Here is a 22,013-nt window from a genome sequence, read left to right on the forward strand (position 1 = left end):
CTCCAGCACAAATCACACTCAGCTATACTGAGATCTCAAATAAAACTGCTAGAGTACAAAGCTGCTTTTCAGATTACAACAATCCTGTCCACAGCGAGGGATGGAAACAACCCCTTTCTTCTTCAAATACCATCTCAGATGTTCAACTCATCACCTACCAACATGACGTTACTGTTTTAAGTGCAACAACATTGAGGAAATTGTGCAAGAACTGCAACATAAGAGGTGGTAGCCATAAACTCATGAAGACCCAGTATTTATACTAACAGATAATCCACACTTCCTTCTCACCCAATTCTGCTGTTCAGGCAGTGTAACAGGTTGCTCTGAGCCTGAGTTACAACTTTAGCGTACGTGACTTCCTATCAGCCTACAGAACCAGATAATTCCAGCAACATAAAGATGTAAAGAGATTTTATGCATATTTGGGAAAAAAGGGAAAAGTACCTCAGCCAGGAGAAGAACCTTGTTATATGTTTCTACAAATTTTGAAGAGAAGATGTACAAAAAGAAATTGGAAATAAACTTACCTGCCTAAAACACTTGACTCCTTTTTCTTTTTGATCAAGTATCTGATTTGAACTAACCACTTAGAAAAGCTGAAGAGTTGGAGTTCCAGGAGACCTTCGCAAATTATCTGACCCCACCTGCTAGTCAAATCAAAGCCTCCAGTTAGATGATCTCAATTAGCAACTTGCTCACTGGCAACCACTTAATGATGACCTTTTCAATATCAGCTTCTGAAGTATGAGGCTCTTAACTGCCTTAAAGTTTCTCACACAATAATTCTATTTTCATATTACTGTACAAAGAACAAACCGTTACTGAAAAAAGATAAAAGCAATAAAAAAACAACTATGGTATTTAGTAGTACCATCAGGCTTGTAATCTCCTCCCGCAAACGAAGTAGAAACAGATGAAAACTCAAAGGAAATATCGACCAGCTTTTATTTCTTCCTATCCAGTTAAGGTAACCCAGCTTCAGCAGCTGAAAATTAGTAGCCTGTACTGCTAAGCAGTCTTACCAAGTTAGTTGGATGGGGGAAAGTAACACAAGTCAGAAGCTGTGACCTGCTTTTCTAGAAGATGATGTACACGGTTCTTTGGAGCTCTCTGCCTCAAAATAGAGGCACGGTTAGAAGAGGCAGTATTAGGGGGAAAGCAGTTTGAATGGAAGTGATTCCTATGTTTTGTCTGAAAGCACGAGACAACGATAAAAGAAGGGCCCTGGCAGCTTCACTCTGGTTTCCACTCACCTCCACAAAGCTGCAAGCACACACAAGCTAGCAGGGCCTAGGCGATGGCCATCACTGCTCTTCTGTCAGACCAACACCATTCTGTCAGTTCCATGGAGCCATGAGAAGAAGGCAACCACAGAAGTTTCTCACTACATAATCAGTTGCACAGTAGATCAGTAAGCTGTGCAAATAGCTCAGCCAGCAACTTGAGGTAAACTACAGAAATGGACCGGTCTTCTCCAGCTGACTCAAGAAGGGGGCAATAGAAGCATTTTTCCATCAGCATTTCCTAGAAGCAGGGCACATGCAAATTTTAACATCCTGCTCTTCCTTGCTGCATTAGCCTCACCATGACTGTTGTTACACACCTTGGCTGCAGGTCAGTAGGCATATTAATACCATCTGAGGACAAGACGATTGATCAAATTCAGCCTCCTGTCTTCTGTTAGTTACCAAGTTCAGCTTACCTTCAGGCTCATCTGAACATTCACGTGAGCCATGTTCAGCTACCTTCCAATCTCATTCACCTGGAACACGAGTCCCTCTCTTAGCAAGGTAGTCCCATCACCTCAAACAACAACCAAATGATCTGCTCTTCTTGAACTTGGGGTAAGCTATGCCACCATCAGCTAGCGATTGACAGACAACTGCATGAACGCTGACTGGATATAAGCAACTAACAGAACATAAGGTCATACCCAGCAGAACACACATCCCAAAACAAAGCTCAACCCTGCTCCAGAGCACAACACAACCTCACTGCATTACAGCAGGCAGAAGTGTCTCTTCCCTTACTTAATGCCTTGCCATGATATCCCACTAAACCTTTAAATCTATGTGTGTGCATGTGCGAGGAGAGACATGGGCACATCACAGCATTTAAGTGGGAGCATTCTTGTTAACATTAATTCAATGACTTTTTTTTTTGTTTGTTTGTTTCTTTGTTTTTTTTTTAAAAAAAAGACTGAACCCTATATATCCCACCACCTTGGACCCAGACAGTAACATAACCGATATTCATCACATAGGCTTGGGACTATATGACCCAAACTTTGTAATGCTGCCTTAAAAAAAAAAGACAAGAGTACAGCAGTGTTCCAACTTACCTGAAAATAACACATGAAGTAGTTGCTAACAGAAGGTTTATGAAAACTGCAACTTATCTCTAAGAAATGCTGGAGCACATTAGTAGCCATCGTTGTCTTCACAAACAAAAACATCTCAAAATGATGGGAAAACAGGTATAAAGTTAAACAGGCAAGACAACCCACAGAAACTATAAGCAACAGAGAAGGAAAAATGTTAGCCTAAGAGCTAGAACATAGCAAAGATACAAACTAATGCCCCAAGTGAAAATACTGCAACATCATCCCAATCTTCATCTTCACACCAAAAGACCGCAAGGTTTATAAATATGAAGTGCTTTGGTGTGTTAAAAATGGCATTGCAGAGGCCTCCTCGATCTCTGGATGTGCATTAGACATGACCTTTCTATTTCACGTTCAGCGACTTCCTTGTTCTTCCTTCTCTTAGCATTTCATCAATAACCCATGTACTCAAGCAAGAAAGTCTCCACTCCACGTAAAGCTTTTGGTCACTATCTAAGCTATGCTCCACTACCTGCACTGTGGCTCTAGACTAATCAAGATGTGATGGAGATGATCCTTTCATATCATCCTGACTCTTACCAATATCAATACTGTATCAGCCACGCACCAAGCAACCAAGGCAGGATCTTCAGAGTTGTAAAAACTACTCCATGGCTCCAGTGAACAATTCAGAAGTCTTCAGCAGTTAGGAAATATCCATGTGTTAAAATAAGAAAGGTGTGTGCTCACAATGACTTCGAGTCTCAGCCCAAAGGTGGTGAAGAATATTTACCTTATGCTGAAAAGTTGAAGGATTTTTTTTTAAATGCACTTACTAAGGAACATTAATAAGCAACTGCTGCATGTAGGCTGGCATTATACTCCAGTTAGTTTCTGCCAAGTCAAGCACAGACAAACTTTCAAACCACCTGAAGGTCAGAACACATGGCTGCTTCTCTTGACAAGTTTCAAAACAACACAGGGAATATCAAGTCACTCCTCTGCTTCCATAAGCTTTGTAAGTGCTTTTCTGCACATCAGAATACAGACCGCACCCTCATCTGTCAGGAAGCAACATACCTCCTTTTCTTCCAACAACAAAAAGTGTTTGTTGATTAACTCAAGCGACCAAAGAGCAACTGCTGGTTTATGCCTCTATTTGAATGCCGCATTTAGGTCTCCTGTAGCACAGTAATTTCTCCAGTAGCACATGAGCCAAAAACCGAAATGTTATACCAACAACAAAATTTCTGTCATCAGTTAAGTCACGTTAAAAAAGAGGTACTGCCAAGATACGCATATCAGAAGAATGAAAGGAACAAAAACTAACTGCAGCTGAACCCCGTGGTATTTAAATTTGATTCAGCTGCATTCCTTCGCAGTACTTTCAATACCAAATGCGAGTAGCACAGCCAGGACCCTATTCACCTTGAGCTGAGAGCAGGAGAGCCAGCACAAGGTCTGCAGTAAATACAACCTTCTTTGAAGGCGGTGTAAGAGTGCAGCAGCCAGAACGCTAAATGACGTCCTTCAGGCTGTTGACCTAATGACCATTTCTGCCTGCAGTTGCATTAAACTTGCTGGAGAAATATTTTAGTTTTATCCTCAGAAAGGAAAGCAGAAGTCTTACGGAAAAACATTTCCAAGAGTCCTGCAACTTCAGCAATGAAATAAGCCAACACAGAACATGCTTTCACCTCATCTCATTTCACCCTTTCCCCACAGAAGTAGCCCTCACAAGAGGGCAAGCTTGAACATGTGAACTAAGAATTACTTGATTACTATCCATGTTTTTCAACCCCAAAGTGATTTTTGCCCCAGAAGCAGCCACTCTCTCCCTGCGGTTAGGACCTCTAACACCATTAGAGCCTCAGTCTCCAGGCAAACTCATCAACGAAACTACCATGCTACAGAAATGCCTTTTTTCTTCTGTTTTAAGCTCTAAGCAATGTATAGGTGAAAAAATCACTGAAGATTCTGTGAAAATGCAAGTACTGCTTCATCTGAATTTAACTCAATGCCAAGCAGTACAAACTGTCCAGTAAGTGAGATCCAGCTTAGACTCTGCTACCTAACCAACAGCAGCTCTCCCAACCTTCATGCCACTCTTTGACTGCTCCACAGGAGACAAAAAGCCCTAAAAAGAAGAATAAAACACAGACACGAGCACACTTCTAAAAGCTTCAATAGAAACAAGTTTTGGGACGACCAAGTTTGACTTTTGAATCCCCAATGGGAACTCCAGACAGCTGCACTGCATGTAATGATGCACTAAGATATCAGAAACTGTCTCTACTGCTTCCAGAGTTTCATGAACCGAGGCGCAGTCACTTTATGCTCACCTGGCATCACGCAAGCTATACAACGACTTGATTTTTAACAATGGATGTTTTGCCTGGATACAGTTAGTCTCATTACCATGAAAATAATGTGCTACAAAACTACTGAAAGCTACCAAATCCATACTAATCTGAGAAGCAAGAATTAATTGCTTGGTTCACACACACAAACCCACAATACTCCTATACTAAGACAAGTAATATACTCACTTTTCCAAAAATAAAAAAAAATGAAGCAATGACAAGTATTTTATTAACTCGGCATACCGTGGAGCTGCACATGACAATTATAGCTCACAAGAAAAAAAAAGAAAAAGCTTTCCACATTCATAAAGACAAATGAAGTACTGAAATGTTTTTCTGATGACAAAGAGCCCAGTTCACTTTTGGTCTTCCTAGCTCACCACAGAAACTCAGCCACACAGAAATACCGGTAGCAATGCCTTGTCCAGACATCTCTAACAATTTCTTAAGCATGCACTGCGCAGTTGTGTTAGCATTCTGGATGTAATTGTGCTTAAGTCACGGCGCTCACAAGGAAGTTAACACCAACACTACGTGTTTTTATGGATATAAAATTTTAGGCCAAAGAGCAGCATGGCCACTCCGGAAAAAAACCTACTGAACAAACATCACTGAAAACAGCGTTTTGTTGCAGCAGTTTGGCAGCTGCTAAAACAAAGTAGCAGCTTCTCCTTATAATTAAGACTACATGCAAATACTTTGAAAAGTCAGCTGGCAACGTGATTGTGCTCTTGCTTGCAAAACCAGAAACACCACCACTACCACAACAACAGAAAAGCCTTCCTTGAACTGCAACAGTTACTTGTTAGTACAATGTGGACTACAGAGCTGTGTCACTTGGAGATTCCTAAGACAGTCTCTCCTTCTTAGGCTCAAAGATCATTTTGAAGTTTCACTCCAAGACAGGGAAATGTTTCTTTCTGTAACACAGGATCCGACTTCTGCAGGGGACATAAGAGCAGACTGTACCTACTCAAGGAGACAGGAAACACAGGAATCCCGCAGGCCTATCACACACGATGCAGGATCAGCCCCAGCTATGAGATGCATGGTGACAACCGGTCATCCTGCGTCAGGTCCCCAGACATCAACCCCGCGGGACCAGAGGGCTCCCCGCCCCTTGCAGGCCGCTGTCTGGCCGCTGGCAGAAGGCGGAGGCAAGGTGGCAGCGTGCGGGGAAAGCCCCAGGACAGAGGACTGCCCAAGACCCGTGCAGCACCGAGCAGGGGCTGGGAGCGGAACGTGGCCGCCCGCAGCCCCCGGGGGGCTCGGCCGCCACCCCCAACCCCGCGCCCCTTTGTTCTGCGGCCCTCTCCCGCCCTACCTCCAGGATGTCCTCCAGCACGTAGGCCTCCATCGCGGCGGCCGCCACCGCTGCCCAGCCTCAGTGCCCGGCCATGCCCCGCTCCCCGCCGCCTGCCGCCCCCGGGACGGACGGACAGACGGGCTGCCGGCCGCCCGGCACCAGCACGCTCGCTTCCCCCCCCCACCCCCCCCCGCTGTCAGCACGGGAAGAGGAAATGGACGCTTCCACCCAGCGCGGGGCGGGCGCCTACCACCCGAGCGCAGGGGGGGCGGCCGCTGTCAGGGCTGCGGCCCCTCGGGGGTACCCGGGCGTTGACCAACAAGGCCCAAAGGCGCCATCCCGAGACAGCCCCGCTCCTTGGCACGGCTTCGGGCACGCGTTTCTGCGCCTCGCCCCGGGCGGGCGGGTCATCTTCCTCCCGTGGGCTCCGCAACCCCGCGGGAGCGAGTACAAAGGGCTCGTCGAAGTCTCTGCTGGAAAAAAATAAAAGTTAGCTCGGCCTCCAAATGCTCCGGACGAGGCCTCGACCTCCTCGCCCAGCCCAAGCAGGAGGCAGCTCAGCGAGATGCCCTGCATGCTCTTGCCCTGCCACGCATGGGCCAGCTGCTTTCTGACCCCAAAAGCAGACATGGGTCTGTTTGCGGCCTCCCTCTCCTATCCACTCGTGGTAGCACTGCACACCCCTCATAACCCTTAAAAACAAAAATACCCAACATCTCGGATCAAGCAGTACTGCACGGCTGGCTCCCTTGTTTCTTTTTTTGGCCTGTGATTTGTCTTCCCTTCGCAACAAAGCCTCCTCCAAACAGAACATAACTGTGATATCCATTCTGCACATAGCAGGTCACAAAAATCACCTACCCTATTGGCAGCTTTCAATACATTTCATTCTCAAGTTTAAAAAAAAATAAACATCATTGACCCCATAAAAATCACCCCCAACTCATTTTAGCAGAGCACAATAGGGCTTTTGGCCAAACTAACTTTACATTCAGACTGGAAATGCTAACAAATAACTTCGTAAAAACTAAATATTTTCTTAAAAATAAGAACTTAATTGCTAACAAATATCCTCTCACAGCAAAAATATTTTTAACAAGTTTCTGACAGCTGTCCAGTCTGCCTCACTTGTAAAACCTCCTAGGCAAGTTACAGTTGACCAGTCCAAGTTTTAGGCACAGCCCTATTCTCCTGTTACAGTTTCCGCACTTGCAGCAATAAATGAATGGGAAATACACCCTACTCACCTAGCAGAAAAACCCTCACTTCACGAGAGCACCTGCTCACATGTTCCATCCTATTTTACCACTCTAGGGAATGCCTCAGATTTGTTATCTTTTCACTAGAACTTACTCAAGGAGCACCTCCTCGATGGGCTGTTTGTCTTCAACATAGCCCTGAGCCTGTTTTCAGAATTTGTTCTTACATAATTATAAAGGGCATGAGAATTTTTCTGTGACATCAAATACCTCACTGAACCCTTGCTTGCCTTTTGCCTGTTCGGAGAGAAAATTTGACCAGCTGAGGCACCACACCAGAAGAGCAAAGTGACAAATGCAGTTTATTACTACTGAGTCTGCTATTCAACCAGTTCTCCAGAACAACAACAAAAAATTAATAAAAACCTTTTAGGAGGTTAACTCTGAGGACAATACATTTAGAAACAATTTCTGTGAACTTCAATACATGGAAATTTACTAACAGCACGGGGATTCTGCAGACAGCACTGCCTTCATGCCGTCCTATTAAATTTTGCTGGGCATGCGTACTTGTAACAGCAGCTAGATAGCCAAGAAGATTAATACAACTCTAAGTTGCCTTGAGGGATATGAATCATACAGACATCTACCTATCCCAGCCTACTTTCCGTAGGAAAGTGTTGTCCATGTGAAGAATCACCAGACAAAATTCCACGGTTCCCTTCAAGCACTACTTTCCAGTCATTTCTGAGAGCCTTGGCAATCCCCTGCAACTGGTCCTGCACTGTGCTGATTATACAGAAATGTTAGGCAAGTACAAAGCTAGCCCTTCCAGCCTGAAGCATTCCTTTAAAAAGCAGAGCTAAAAGACCCACAAACCTCCCACATAACAGCTATGTCTCAGAAGACCAGTTCCTCAATCTTCCAAGCATAGGAAAAGAAAGAACAAATACCTTATATCACCCCAAAAAACATAGAACGCAAAACCTAGTGTTAAAATTAAGGCACATTACATATGACAACACTGAAAACATTTTCAAATGGAAAGACAGCAGAGCAGAACAAAAGTTGCTTGATCTACACAAAAGGAATAGCAGCACCTTCTCCATTTTCTACTGAAGAAGTGCAAGATTTTGAGGAGAAACAAGCTCATCTCAAGAGCCAAACCGTTTCCAGTCCCAACTGGAAGACAGAGTTGTGTCTGCAACATAACTTCATTTACAAAACCATAACCAAAATACCAGCCCAAAGCTTGACAAGTTTTTACACCATCACAAACACCACTAGTGCTATGCAAGAGCAATGAAGAAGGCAGCTAACAAGCTAACCAGCTGCACATTCCACTGAAATCATGTTCAACACTGGTTTGCTTTCAATTGGGATCCAAATACTCAGACCTCCCCCTGCTCCCTCACCTTCTCCTCTCTCCTGGTCCAGCAGTGTATCCATCACCTACAGCCCTGTGCAAGGCCTTCAAAAGAAATATTCTTTTGTCAAACGACATCCCCTGCTTCACTTAGTACTTCCAACCCATTTGAAGTAAGGAATTACAAATTCTAGAAAGCTGACTCCCAACACTTTAAACTTTGCAGAGCTACGATATCCTCAGTAAAACAACTGCTTTGATGTAGACTGCCATTCTGATCTTGCAGGAAAAGCAGGTATATGTGGGCTGGGGAGAATAGGAACTGCTTAAACATATCAATTATTTCTTACATCTCTGTTTAAAACCCAAAATCACAGAGTTCACAGGTCAGGAAACATATCTTCAAGTTCTGCAAAGGTGAACACAAAGCCATTTCTTTTTTTCAAGTCCAGCTCTATCAATTACTTCAGCTTGCTGTTTTTAGAAAAAGCATCTTTATCTTTTTAAAGCATCTCAGCTTCTGTTGAAAACTTATTATCTTCATTTTTCCTTACTAGGAAGGGTATGAGCTAGTCAGCATCCTCGTCTATTACAATCTGCTACTAAAAAAGCTTCTTTCTTCCAAAAAAGCAGTACCTTCAAAGAAAGCAAGCTGTCCAAGTCACACGCGTCCATCATGCTGTCTCATGACAGCTCCTTACATTCTCTAAGTTTAAAGCAGAGAGAAGTCCTTATGTTCCCCACACAGAAGGTGGAAGAGTAAACGTTTCAAGTGCAGCTTGAGCAGACAAATTTATCATAGCACTGCTTAAAGAACTGAACAAGTCCTATTTCAAGCTGCACTCAAGCGCGTAAGACCAAAATGCATCTTGAGATAGCAGCATTCAGTGAAAGCCAAAGCCAGGGACATTTATAAAACAAGGCTGGTTTACTCTGCGGTATGTTCCCCATACAGCAATGGTAACTAAAACCAAGTGAAAAACATATGATTTGATCAAACGGAGAGTAAAAACATTTCAAGGAACAGTTGTTCATGCAGGATGAAGTACACTGTGAAACTATGAACACTGAGGAGCTGGCGGACAACTTTTAAAAGGAAAAAATATTTCCATCTGCCTCCTATCACATGTGCCACCACCAATTTTGAGCTCGCGTCGCTCAGATTATGTCACCCTGAAACACAAGCATTCTCACAATTGATCCGGGAGAGATTCTGGCACCCAGAAATGTAAGCGTTTCAACAATCGATCAGACAATTCCCACTCTTATATCACAAAAGCACATTGTTATCTACTTACAGCTGATCAAGCAGTACTGGTCACCAACCGCCCCAAAGCATATAAACACAATTTGTGTGCATTTCCAGAGCCGAGAGCTCAGTGTCAAGGTTGGGTTGTTTCAACCGTGTCCCGCTTGGATACTAACACCTTATTCAGCAGAAACACAAGGTGCATTTGTTATTTAAACAACAACATCTTGAGCACAGGAAGGGGGAGAAAAAAGGCAAGAAGCCTACCTTAATTGGGAGACCTACTAACAAGCAAATAACTCAGACACTACCTAATGTACACCTCCTCCTGCAAATACTAACTTCCAGCTTTGTGTTTTGTCCATTTCATCCTTTTTTTAAGGGAGTGATGATACTCCTACCCACATCCATTTCACTGGACTGTGCCAGGTTCTTTCAATCTGCCCTTAGAGTAAAAACAGTTTTTCAAATCCCTCTAGAACTAAGTCAGAATTCCATCTATCCCAAACTGATACCCGCAAGTGTAAACACTATTGCAGATAAGGTCAATACCCTGCCAAGTTGCACTAATATTTCTCTACCTTCATTACAGTTGAAATCCCCACCTGTGCATTTACTCTTCATTACTCCATCACATCAGTAACTAGGTTAAGTAGCCACAAAGACACTAAACATGTTCTTCACCCTCTGCTGCTTCTGATACCATTCATCATTTAATAAAAATATATATATATGCCACAAAAACATGACTTCTAATTTATAGTAGTTTGTATCAGTCACCTCTTGGTGCATTTGTTAAGGTTGCTTATTCCTACATCAATACAAAAAAATAAACCCACTATTTAGATTTCTCTCTCCAGACAGATTCACCGAATTCCTACTATTGATCTTCTGTGATGAGATAAAATTAGGTCAGTTCAAAACCAAACCTCAAGAATCCTCTCAAGTCATGATCCTCATCTGCACTGACTCTTTTCCCATAGTATTCTGTTATTTCTCCCCTCCCTTCACCTCTTAGAGCAATCACATCTCCACAGTTGTCATTTGGTGCATAATAATCCAGTTAAGCGAACACTGATACAAAGCATTTCCTTATCAAATTCTAATCCAGGATTTTCCCGTCTCCATTTTCCCAGCTGTAAGCCAAAGAAATATTTCAGCAATTCTACATTTAGGCGGGAAGTCAGTAAAAAATCAATTTGAACCTGGTTTATATCACATTTCTAGGCCTATCCTAACAATCATGAAAATGAGCAGAACCCATAATACTGTACACAGTTTTTCTTTTAGAAAGCTCTTAATCTGCGCTGGCATCTTCAAGTTCATAGATTAAACAAACTATCTACATGAGCTACTGCATTCATCAATAGCAATACCAAAAGCCTGGAACTGAACAGAGAAAAGGCTGTTTAAAAAAAAAATGCTGAAGGAGGAGGAGCCCAAAAACTGAATTAAAACAACGAGAGACTTCTGTGTTGACTATAATGCACTTGTTGACTTCTTGTTTCATCTGAAGCTGCTTGGAAGATGAAGAAACACTGGGAACCTCACGGCAGAGCTCCAAGTATTTAGTATGGGCACGGTCCAACTGGCCACCAGGTTAAAACATTTGTAGCTGGACACTGCTTGTTCACTGGAGTTCAGTACCTCCTGTTGCCCATTTCTTCTTTATTGAGTCTTCCAAGTGAAAACCATGGGTTCAGTTTTATCTCACATCACTAGAAGAAATGCACAATAATTAAGCCTCAAACATCTGCCTTTTCCAATTCAAGATGCATGGACATTAAGAGCCTCATTTTAGATGAAAACTAATTCTAAAGGTTTATATGAGTACAGAAAAATGAAAAATCTTCAGAGGTCTTAAACAGCTTTGCTATACAACACTCATTGCACTGACACTGAAGTCCCCTCTCAGCCCAACCTAAGTGCATCCTCTCCATTAGAGGGACCTCACCCCCTACACTTGCATTCAAATTTAATCATTCGCCTCAAGGAAATATTTTACTAAGACAAATTTTAATAAATGCTTAAGAAATTACTCTGAGGTTAAACAAAACACCCACTTCCTGTTATCACAAAAAGTTAGGCAAAACCATTTAAATATGTCCCAGACAGCATACAGAACACTTGTTTCAACACACATTGCTCAAGTTATCTCTATTAACAGTGTATGCCAATGGTTTGCAAAGACTGCGTACCCTGCAAAACCCATCTTTGGATTACAGCAACAGCCACCGCTGAAGACACCTGCCCTTCCTGAAAGTGACTGTTTCATACTTCAAAACGGATTTTAAATACAATTATTTGTGAGTACTATGAGTATTCTTATTTCAATTCTCATTCACTGAAGGAAGTGCTTACTAGGTAGTACTACTTGACCCGCTTCTTCAGAAGCGGTAGCATCGACTGAGTTAGCGAAGGCAAGACATCCACCAGCTAACCGAGGTTTCAGCCATGCTCTAACCTAACGAAGCAACACTGGGATGGGACAGGACAGCACACAACACTACAAAGCATGGGGGGCACCTGCATCTGTATTAGCTTGTATACCACACATGGCACTTCGCAGAGCTGTTGGATCAACATGCAGCTGAGGAAGACAAATCCACTCAGTCCCACATCCATGAACAAGACACATGGCAATCTGATACAACAGCTCAATTCCAGACTCCAAAGAAAAAAAAAAAAGCAACCAAAGAACTTCTTGCAGCTATTTCTCCTTCTCCCTTTGTACCCACATTAGTACCATTCAGGCAGACCACAGGCCAGTGACCTACTACAATGGGGCTTACAAACCTTGGGCAGTGTACATGCACAGTTGGTAATAGCTCAGAGTAAGATTCCCTGTTCACGGCAGAAGTAAGCTGTTAAATCAACTCATCCAATTATGCCATGCTGTATCAGAAAGATTACTGAAGAACCCAACTTGGGTAGACATACTAACGCTTTTAGAAACCCATCTCAAAGACCTAAGTAAATTTAGAGTGGTTTTTACACACAAGTTGTTGACAAGCACAACCATTTCCCACACACACAGAGTTCAGAATAGCCCTTTTGGAAGTTTACGTGCTAAACTTTGCTACTATATTTATGAGTGAGGAGATCCTTGATCAAGCCGATGCTTCACAAAAATACCAGCATGCTGTTATGCCAACTTTCACTTCTGTTAGTGACTGAGATGGACAGAAGGCATATGCTCATCTATCTAGCAGCCTGTTAAGTTGAAAGCAAGTGCTCTTTTCCTTAAAACTAGCTTGGTGATTTGTACTACAATTGCCACCCTCCTCACAGTCACGCTTTGTGACCGTATTGTACTGGTCCAAGTACAAAATGACTCCTTTGCTGGATTCCACCAGATGACAAGAGAGCAGCGAGGGTTATACTTCACAAGTGCGGCAACTTTTTAGTGCAACACTGCTTCCATTCTTTCGCCCTATCCCTAACACACTGCTTTAAAAAACCTTACGAAATGCCAGAGACAAAAAAGTGTCAGCACTGATTTTATCTCAAGAAGCTTTCAAGCTTTAATACTGAAAGGAAAAAAAACCCTCTACACTATTTATCTTTCCAGGACTCTGCCAGCCACTTACAAATGCAAGATCCAAAGGAACTGTGAAGAGGATTACTTTGCCCTTTAATACCACAACTCACAGATCTGTAGCATTCTCAACAGCACAAGCCCTCAAAGACAATGCAAGTGTTCTTTGACAGTCATTTCAATGAGGAGTTGCACCAAAAGAGGCAGTCCTCACCCCTCGCACTGTCCAAGCTCCCGACTCTCCGCTGTGTCAGCGCAAGCCCGTGTGCGGCTGCCTGACAAACTGGATCAAAACCCCAGCAGCTGTAAGCACACTTTTTCTGCTGCTGAGTTTTTTTCGTAAAGGAGATGACTTCCCAAGCAGCTTGGAGGAGCAAGGACTGCCTTTCCCCCCTACACCCCAAGCCCTGGAGTCACTGCAACCTTCCCACAAGCCCGGTTCCCCTGCCTGCACTGCAGTGGGATCAGCACCCACACTGACACAGTGGCTGAGCACTCCAGGAAGAAGCTAAGTCACATTGTGAGTTGAAATTTTCAACTTGATTAAAGCATTGTTCACCGTTCTGTGGAGGAGAACAATTCCCAGCTGCACAACAGCTAAGGAGGAAAATTCCGCTGGCACAACACTTCAGGACAAGACTGAACAAAAGGGGAAAAATACCTCAAGTTTTTACATGGTAAAGCTCAGGTACAGGAAAACATCTGAGTCACCAAATACCTTACAGACACAGATGTACGAGGGACCTCCAGCTTCTCATTAATGTTTAGTTCTATTCTCGTGTGTGGGAAAAACCAGGAGGAGAGAAGTGACCTTCTTCCTCTTATCTCTGAATCAGTCCCTGCCCTAGAGAAAGGTTTCAGATGTTCCCCTTCTGCTGAAGCTGTATTTATTCCATAAACCAACCCTGGCAAAGGCTTAGGAACCATCACTCCTTTCTGATTAGGGAAAACCTGAGCCCAAATACAAGGTAGCTTCCTTGGCAACAGAAAGAAAAAGTCTTGTTACTGTGAGAGAGATGCCTTCAATTTTAACAGGGGGAGGAGGGGGGAGGGGGGGGTAAAAAGAATCAGGATACAAAGTTAACATATGGATACTTAACTTCTTGAACTTGAGGAGAACAGAAGCCAAAACCCCTAACTGATACTCTAATACCCTAAACAGTGACATCATTTCATCACACTACATAATACTCCAACTGTCTTTCTAGTTCTACTTTTTAGCATCTTAACAGCTGTGTATCTGGACACACTATCCACTATTGATGGATAACACATAACACCATAAAATCCTAATTCAAGCTAAGATATTGGGGTGGAGCAGGCAAAAAACCCTCCGGGTTAATTTCAGCTTATATCCTAGAATATACCACCACACTTCTAAGACTTGAACTTCCTGCTAAAACACAGCAGAGGAAAAGCAGCTGCACATAAAACAGTAAATTCTATTTGTCACAAATAGCTTTGGGTATGCATACACAATCAGCATGCTTACAACGCTCAACCTTAAAGAAAATAGTGCAAATATATTTAGAGCATGTTCGGTCTTATGCCTGACTTTTAGTCTGGTATAGAGCTATTACCTCATATGAAAATAAGGTGACAGAAGAGTTAACAAACACCTCTCCATGGCTTTAGCTCTTCAGACAACAATAAGTGTAGGATTGCATACAGGGTGGAAAAAACGTGACTGAAGTACATTTAGAATACTGAGAAACTCTCTGCGTACCCATTAGCACAAAGCACTGACTGCTTAGTGAAAAATGAATGGAAATGCTGCCTTTATTGCTCAATTATATACTTTTTTTTCCTTCAGGTAACCCGGTGATCATTGCACAATGACTGTACAGAGGTCAGCAGACGTCACACACCAACACCAAGACGTTTACATTCATTGCTGAGGCCATTCACATTCCTTTTTTTTTCTTCCCATATATATTACTCAAGTGACCTTAAATGAGCCTTTTACGAGCTTTAAGCCTTTCCCTACTCAAACATTCTTTTCAAAGCATCAAAAGTTATTTTGAGAATGACAGTATTGACAAAAAAATAGCTGCAGAAGCTCTATGGATACAACACACCTTCAAGATGCTGTGTCAGTTGAGTCAGTCTAAAATACCAACCATAGCATCCAGAAAACAGAGGCACATCATCACTTTATAAAAATGAAAGCTGCCTACCAAGGCAGCCACAGATCTCGCCTCAAATGGCTTAAAATGCAAATAGGTAAATTGTGTATTTTTTTTCTATTTTACTCAGAGTTCATCAAATCACAAAATGGCTTGGGCTGGAGGGGACCTTAGACCATCTAAGTCCAACCCCCTGCCATGGGCAGACACCTCCCACCAAACGAGGCTGCCCACAGCCCCATCCAGCCTGGCCTTGGACACTTCAGGGATGGGGCATCCACAGCTTCCAAGTTGTGAGGGCTTGTTTCTTTAACCTTGGGGAAAAACAAACAAAAAAATCCACCTACATACTTATCCTGGATCTGCAGCATTAGTTTTTAAATACCTAAATAAAACTTCCAAAAAATACATCCTAAATAAGAACAAATAGGTTTCCAAAACAGAGAGGAAGACTAATCCAGTTTGACTTCAGAGTTGACAAACAAAATGTGCTCGTATCTCAGCTGCATCTCTTCCAGAGAAACTATTCTATGAAGAACTAAATTGCTAACTTAAAATAAAGGTATTTGGTTTCAGCCTGCAGACTGGAGTTGTTTAGAAGTACATTTCCTGCAGAAATACCTAAGGAAGTAAACAAATTCATGCGGTCCCACCAATATCTGACGCCACTTTCTATAGTCATTTTATGCAGGGTGCTCTTTTTTTTTAGACCCAGATATTCACTAACAACTTCAATTCGGTAGAGTACACACACTCACACCTTGAAGAATTATTTTTTAATATGCACTAGGCCTAGCCAGACATCATTAATTAGCTCAGGATACCTAGGATCTTTCCAGGCACATCAATGCACCGCCCTAGCCCCTAAATTCATTCCCCTAGCCCCTAGCTCATTCCCTGGACTGGCATATGAAATCTAGTAACTTACCTCCTTCGATAAGGGAGCATGTGCCAGACATCACCTACAGAGTGAGGCCAGTAACAACTGAACAGTGGTTAGTGGGAATGGCAAAGCCAGACAAAACATGATTCCCATTTTCCAAATGTTAACTCTTTCTTCCTGGTCAGTTACAGCAGATTTCACCACTGTGAAAACCACCCACAGCTCTACCAGCCCTGATATTTCAGTATTTTTGAAAAAAACCCTTTACATACTTCCAGGCCATCTCTAATTCTACTCATCTTCAGAGTAACAGCAGTGAAGCAAGACATACTGGCTCTCCAGCAGCCCTGCAGAAGCCAAAGGCCTCTTATTCCAGGAGTCTAATTAAGACAGTCAGGATAAAAAAAAGAATTAGAAAATAAATTTTATGTTTGAAATCAACAGCTTACTTTGACACTTAAATACATTACACCTGTGTGCTTCTGACACTCAAAGTCAGATCAGTAAGCTCAAATTTTCAGATTAACACCTTCTATCCGAAGCTAAAATAAGCTGTTAAGACAAATGTCCTCTGGACGAAGAAATTTTAGAGGACTGGGGGCGTTCTGTTGTTTTTACTTACTTCATCTTACTAGCTCAGTTCAACTACTAATTCTATTGCAGCTAAAAAAATGAACTTTTATTTACAGAAGCTGCCAGGCCAAAGTAAAACCAAGAATGCTTAATAAACAGCTAACAACTCTCCAAAATATCCTTTGCATATGGCAGTGCTTTCAGGTATACCTAACGTTATTGAGGATTGTGTTTAACGAAGCAGATTTGCAGAAGCCATCCAAGAATCCAGTATCAAACTAGGCCCTTTTGGGGGTGTGGAGATTAGGAGAGAACCACACACAAACCTAAAACTGATATACAGCTGCTTATCAAGAAGCACTTGGTCAAGGAAAAAACTGAACTCACACACTTGTGAAATGGATATGATACTAAGAAAAGGAATTATAAACTTCGGAGCCAGCTGCAAACATCCTGCAAGTTCAAAGACTTAAAAAAAAAAATCAGCTTGTAAGCAAGCTTCATATTATAGAGTTAAACCTTTCTGTGTTTAATAAGGGAAGTCCTAATGCATTCTGGACATCAGACTCTCAAGTAGATATGACACCTTGCTTATTTCTTGCAGCATTTTACTATTTATTGAAGACAAATGTTTAGCTAAACTGGTGCATGTAAGAACACTTGCAAGACTTCTGTACACTTACGTATTTTATCTGAACCTGTCCAGATGAACTGCTAAACCATTTTTTTAATCAAAAAAGATAACAAATAAGGAAGCTCTTAACTAATTCTGATGTTCCAAAGCTTCACAATGTTGGTTTTCCCTTTTTTTGACTTGTGTCCTTAAAATCATTCTTTTAAGACACTCAGAAGAGAAACCTTGGACTTGCCCCAGAGCACACGGAATGTGATGAGCAGTTTTCTTTGTGTTTCACAGATGTACTTATCAGCAACACACCATGCTAAGCAAGGGTGGAGGGAACGATGCACAGAGACCCAGTAAAAAGCAGAAGCATCTTCCCAGTCAGGATGCAATGACTGGCCTAAGAATTCTTCTTCAGTGACACTCCTCACACAGCTCTGAACACAGAGAAGCACCTTGACCTCACCCTTAAATGTTTAATGTGTCCACCTATTAAGTTTTCCAAATGTCACTACACCTATGTGATTTTTGCCTGAATGCACAGAACCTCTGTGAGGTTTCATGTGATCAGGCAGTCCTATTTAACCATGCAGCTCCTTAAACAGCTTGAGATTACCTCTTTGATAACAAAACCACTATGCTTGGTGCATGTGGTCATCATGAAGCAAGGCCAGAACTCTGCCAAGAAACATGCAAGTAGACATCCCCTGGTGTGTCACTTCTACTGTCATTTCCCTCTCACCTTAAGATTATTCTTCCTGCACACTGAAAAAGGTTCACTTTCTTACTAACTTTTGGATAATGAAAAGCCAATTTGCCACTTATAGACAATATCAGACTGCGTTACCTGATATCTTGGCTTTTTTGGGGGGTAGGGGGGCAAACAGCAGTTTGCTGCAATTTCAGAAAGCAAGCTTGAAGTTTGTCACAAACATAGTAATAGGAGTTCATTAAGTTGCTGGTATGACATCTCAATTTAACTTCTCCCAGAGCTCCGTCCAGCACCTATGCTTCCGCACTGGGATCTAACTGAGTTTAGAAACAGAATGAGATGAAAACATCTGACTACAACTTTTTATTCCATTCCATCAGCTCAGCAACAACTAAGCCAAAACAATGTCTTTCCACTCTTGGGGTTTTCGTGATTTAGCGTCTGCCAGGTTTCCAATTATAACTCCTTTGACTTGCTGCTACTGCACTCCCAATTTTTAGAACCTGTTTCATTAACAGTCAAATCTAGAAGTACTTCAGTTTGGAGATTAGAGAGGCCTTAATGTATTAAGCATGGGAAAGGCAAAAAATAGCCTAACAAACTGCCCTAAGTTCACCCAGATAATGAACAGAATGGCTGGGAGGGAACACCATCTAATGCAGTGTTTCCACAATAGTTTCCATTTCCAGCAAAACCATACACTTAGATTTGTTTTTCATTTCATGTGCCTTCAGACTGCCAGTGGTCAGAAGACCGCAATCCAACTGCTGAAAGCCACACAGGCTGCACGCATCAAGTTAAGTCTGAACTGAAACAAGTAACTAAAACAAAAAATTGCTACCAAGAAATCCCACAGTAGAGCTCTAACTTTTTTTTTAAGCTTTTAAAAGCCAAAATTAAACTTCAGGTTGCTTTCAAATGAGGAAAACCCTCATTCACTGACAACACTCAAAAGACATTTCCTCCCCAGGAGCTGTTGGGAACTACTTTGAAGTTGGACCCCCTACTCCCTTATCCAGGCCATCCTCATGTTCTCACTCTTAAAAACTGTGATTTCAGCTGTGCATGTGCTACTGTACCGCATCACTCCATCCTGAAGTCTGGAGAAAGAAGACAGAAGAGCTTTTTTAAGCAACCTGAACGACAAAGAATTAAGATAAATTAAGCAGATACATTTCCTCACATATCCTGGACTTAATACACTCCACAGTGTTAACTTGTCTGTTATTTATGAGCTCTTGCTTCATATTTAAACCCAGACCACCCAGCCTGGGCAAGCTTTCCCTTACTATGACTAAGACGAAAACATCAGGGAAGCTTCCAGATGCCAAAACTGCTTCCCCAGCTACCTATACCTACAAGACATGGAATTTCTGTTAAAAAAAATAAAGTGTTATTTAGCATCCTCGTAATATTTTAATGGTCACTTGCTTTCTCACCTCTGTACATCTTCAAGCATATAAAATAGGTACCTATGGCTACATAAGGTACAGCATACAAGCTAAGAAGGATCACATTGTCCAATACTACCCACACCTTTGTTATCTTCACCTTCCTCATCACACCATCCTCAATACCACTGGCAAGTCAGCTGCATAAACAGCCCCTTCAACAAGAGGCTCCCGACCACAAAATTAACCTACCTATGATTTTACCAGTAAGTCTGACTTGACATAAATTCTGTTGAATTCTGCTGCACCATACAGCTCATCTTGATACCAAACCACCAACTGATGCATTGCCTGTGGCATTAGATAGCCTTCACCCATTTGCCACGTAAAACTCAATGGACTCCGCTCAAGAGTATTTCAAATATCTGTAGGACTGCTAGATGGCACAGCAAAGCACATCAAGTACATGAGCATTGCTGCCTAACTCTTAAGTTTTACAATTTGAAAACCTGTACCTACAGGATGCTCACTTCGCTAAAAATAGACACTGAAAAAACAAGAAGCCAGACATAATTACTTGTTAATTGAGACAGGCGCTCTCTGTGCGCAATTTATCTCACAACAACTAGATATGAAGTTCCTTGTATCTACTTCTGTAGGGAAAAAAAATGCAGAGTGCTTCTTTACCCTGGAAAAACCGACCATAGTAACAGCCAAGCCCTTCCTGAACTGTATGAGATTCTTCCTCCTTGCTCATTTTTCATTTCTAACCCAAAAGTAGAACATGCCACTAAACATCAAAAGTACTTGGAAATAAAGTTCAAAAAAAAGCTTAAAAACTTGGAGTGGACTGCTCTGAGGATGCTGTTCAGTCAAAGCAGAAGTGACTGTTCTGTGAAACGTTACGGAATTAAAGCTACTCGGCAAACCAACTCAGCATGGCTATTTATGCAAATAGGAAAGGTGCTTCAAATCTTGATTTGCCTTTTCCAGTGATACCAACCTGAAAAAAAACAACATGAAATGACACCAAGTTGACCATCCTTTCTCGTGCTTCTTTCAGCACTGTATTTGTTCCTTCTGACCCAAACCATTCTTTGATTCTGTGGTATATAAATGATGGCTGCTGACAGCTTCAGAGAGTTGTTTGGACATGAGCAGAATGCCCAGCGATCTCGGGAAGCCTTTGCTCTAGCTGCAAATCCACCTGCTTTTATTGAAAATGAGCTGTTTACCTGATACGGAGCGGGGACTGCTTCCTAGCCACACACCCAACTCAGGCTTATCCCCCCGCTCCGGGCTGCGATCCGGATTGCCCCTTGGCACGTGTAGACACAAGCCACCCCTTCACACGTGCCCACGGAGCCACACGAGGGCGGGGGCCGCCTCCTGAGCCCCGGGGCCACCTCGTGAGCCCCGGGGCACCCCAGGGAAGAGGGTCGGGAAGCGAGGGGCGGCCCCAGCTCCCCGCCGTGCCCCGGTGCCGGCCGCCCCGCCCCGCCACGAGGCGGCCCGGTGCTGCCCCCTTCCTCCCCGAGAGGAGGAATTATGAAATTATGAAACCCAGGCAGCGAGGCAACCCCCACACCTAGCCCTTTGGGGCCGTACCTCGGAGACCTCCTCTTCTTCCTCCTCCTCCTCCTCCTCCTCCTCGTCCTCCTCCTCCTCGCTACCGTTGTTGCTGCTCTCGCTGCCCCCGCCGCCGCTCTCGCTGCTGCTGGCCGCCCGGCCGGGCCTCCCGCTGCGCTTCGCCTTCCCCTTCTTCTTCAGCAGCAGGTCGCACACCCGCACCAGCCCCCGCGGCCCCACCGCCCCGGCTGGGCACGACGAACCGGCTCCGTTTCCTCCGCTACCCCCCTCCGGTGGCCCCGGCCCCGCCGTGGCGCTCCCGGCCTCGCCGTCGCCTCCCTCCGCCGCCTTCTCCATGGCCGCTCCGCCCCGCTGAGGGACGAGGAAGAGGAGGAGGAGGAAGAAGCGGGGCGGGGGGGGGCAGCACCCGGGGCCGCCGCCGCCGCTCCTCGGTCACCTCTAGCGCCGGCGCCGCGGCACCTCTCGCGATACTTGTGCCCCGCCGCGGGAGCGCCGGCGGAGCGGCAACGGCCGCCGCGCGCGCTGCAACGGCCGCCGCCGCGCGCGCGCTCCCGTTCCTCGCTCCCGCTCCTCCCTCCCCCCCGCCCGCCCCTCAGCGCCTTCCTCTTCCTCCTCTTCCTCCTCCTCAGCTCCCTCCCGGCGGGGCCCCCCTCCCGTGCGTGCCTCGGTCACCGCCCCGGCGCCGGAAGAGCGCGGCACGTCATCACCCGCCGCGGCGGCGCCGTTGCGGCCGTTCCTCCTCAGCCCCCCCTAGCTCCGCCCCTCCCGA

General features: G+C 43.8%; 1 protein-coding gene across 6 annotated transcripts in view; it reads right to left on the reverse strand.

Annotated features, from left to right (window-relative positions):
• The window catches only part of ANKRD17 (ankyrin repeat domain 17), an 86,467-nt gene extending 64,578 nt beyond the window's left edge, over positions 1-21,889 (reverse strand). For 2 of the 6 annotated variants that reach the window (XM_048074408.2, XM_048074407.2), the window contains exon 1: positions 21,263-21,885. In XM_048074408.2, the coding sequence (XP_047930365.1) occupies positions 21,263-21,580 (318 nt within the window). In that variant the 5' untranslated portion in view covers positions 21,581-21,885. Of the gene's footprint in view, positions 1-6,013; positions 6,182-21,262 lie in introns of those variants that run through there. The other 4 variants (XM_048074405.2, XM_048074404.2, XM_048074403.2 and 1 more) reach the window with 4 other exon arrangements.
• Positions 21,890-22,013: the final 124 nt, after the last annotated feature.

This window comes from Anser cygnoides, chromosome 4, assembly GCF_040182565.1.
Source record: "Anser cygnoides isolate HZ-2024a breed goose chromosome 4, Taihu_goose_T2T_genome, whole genome shotgun sequence".
Taxonomy (NCBI): domain Eukaryota; kingdom Metazoa; phylum Chordata; class Aves; order Anseriformes; family Anatidae; genus Anser; species Anser cygnoides.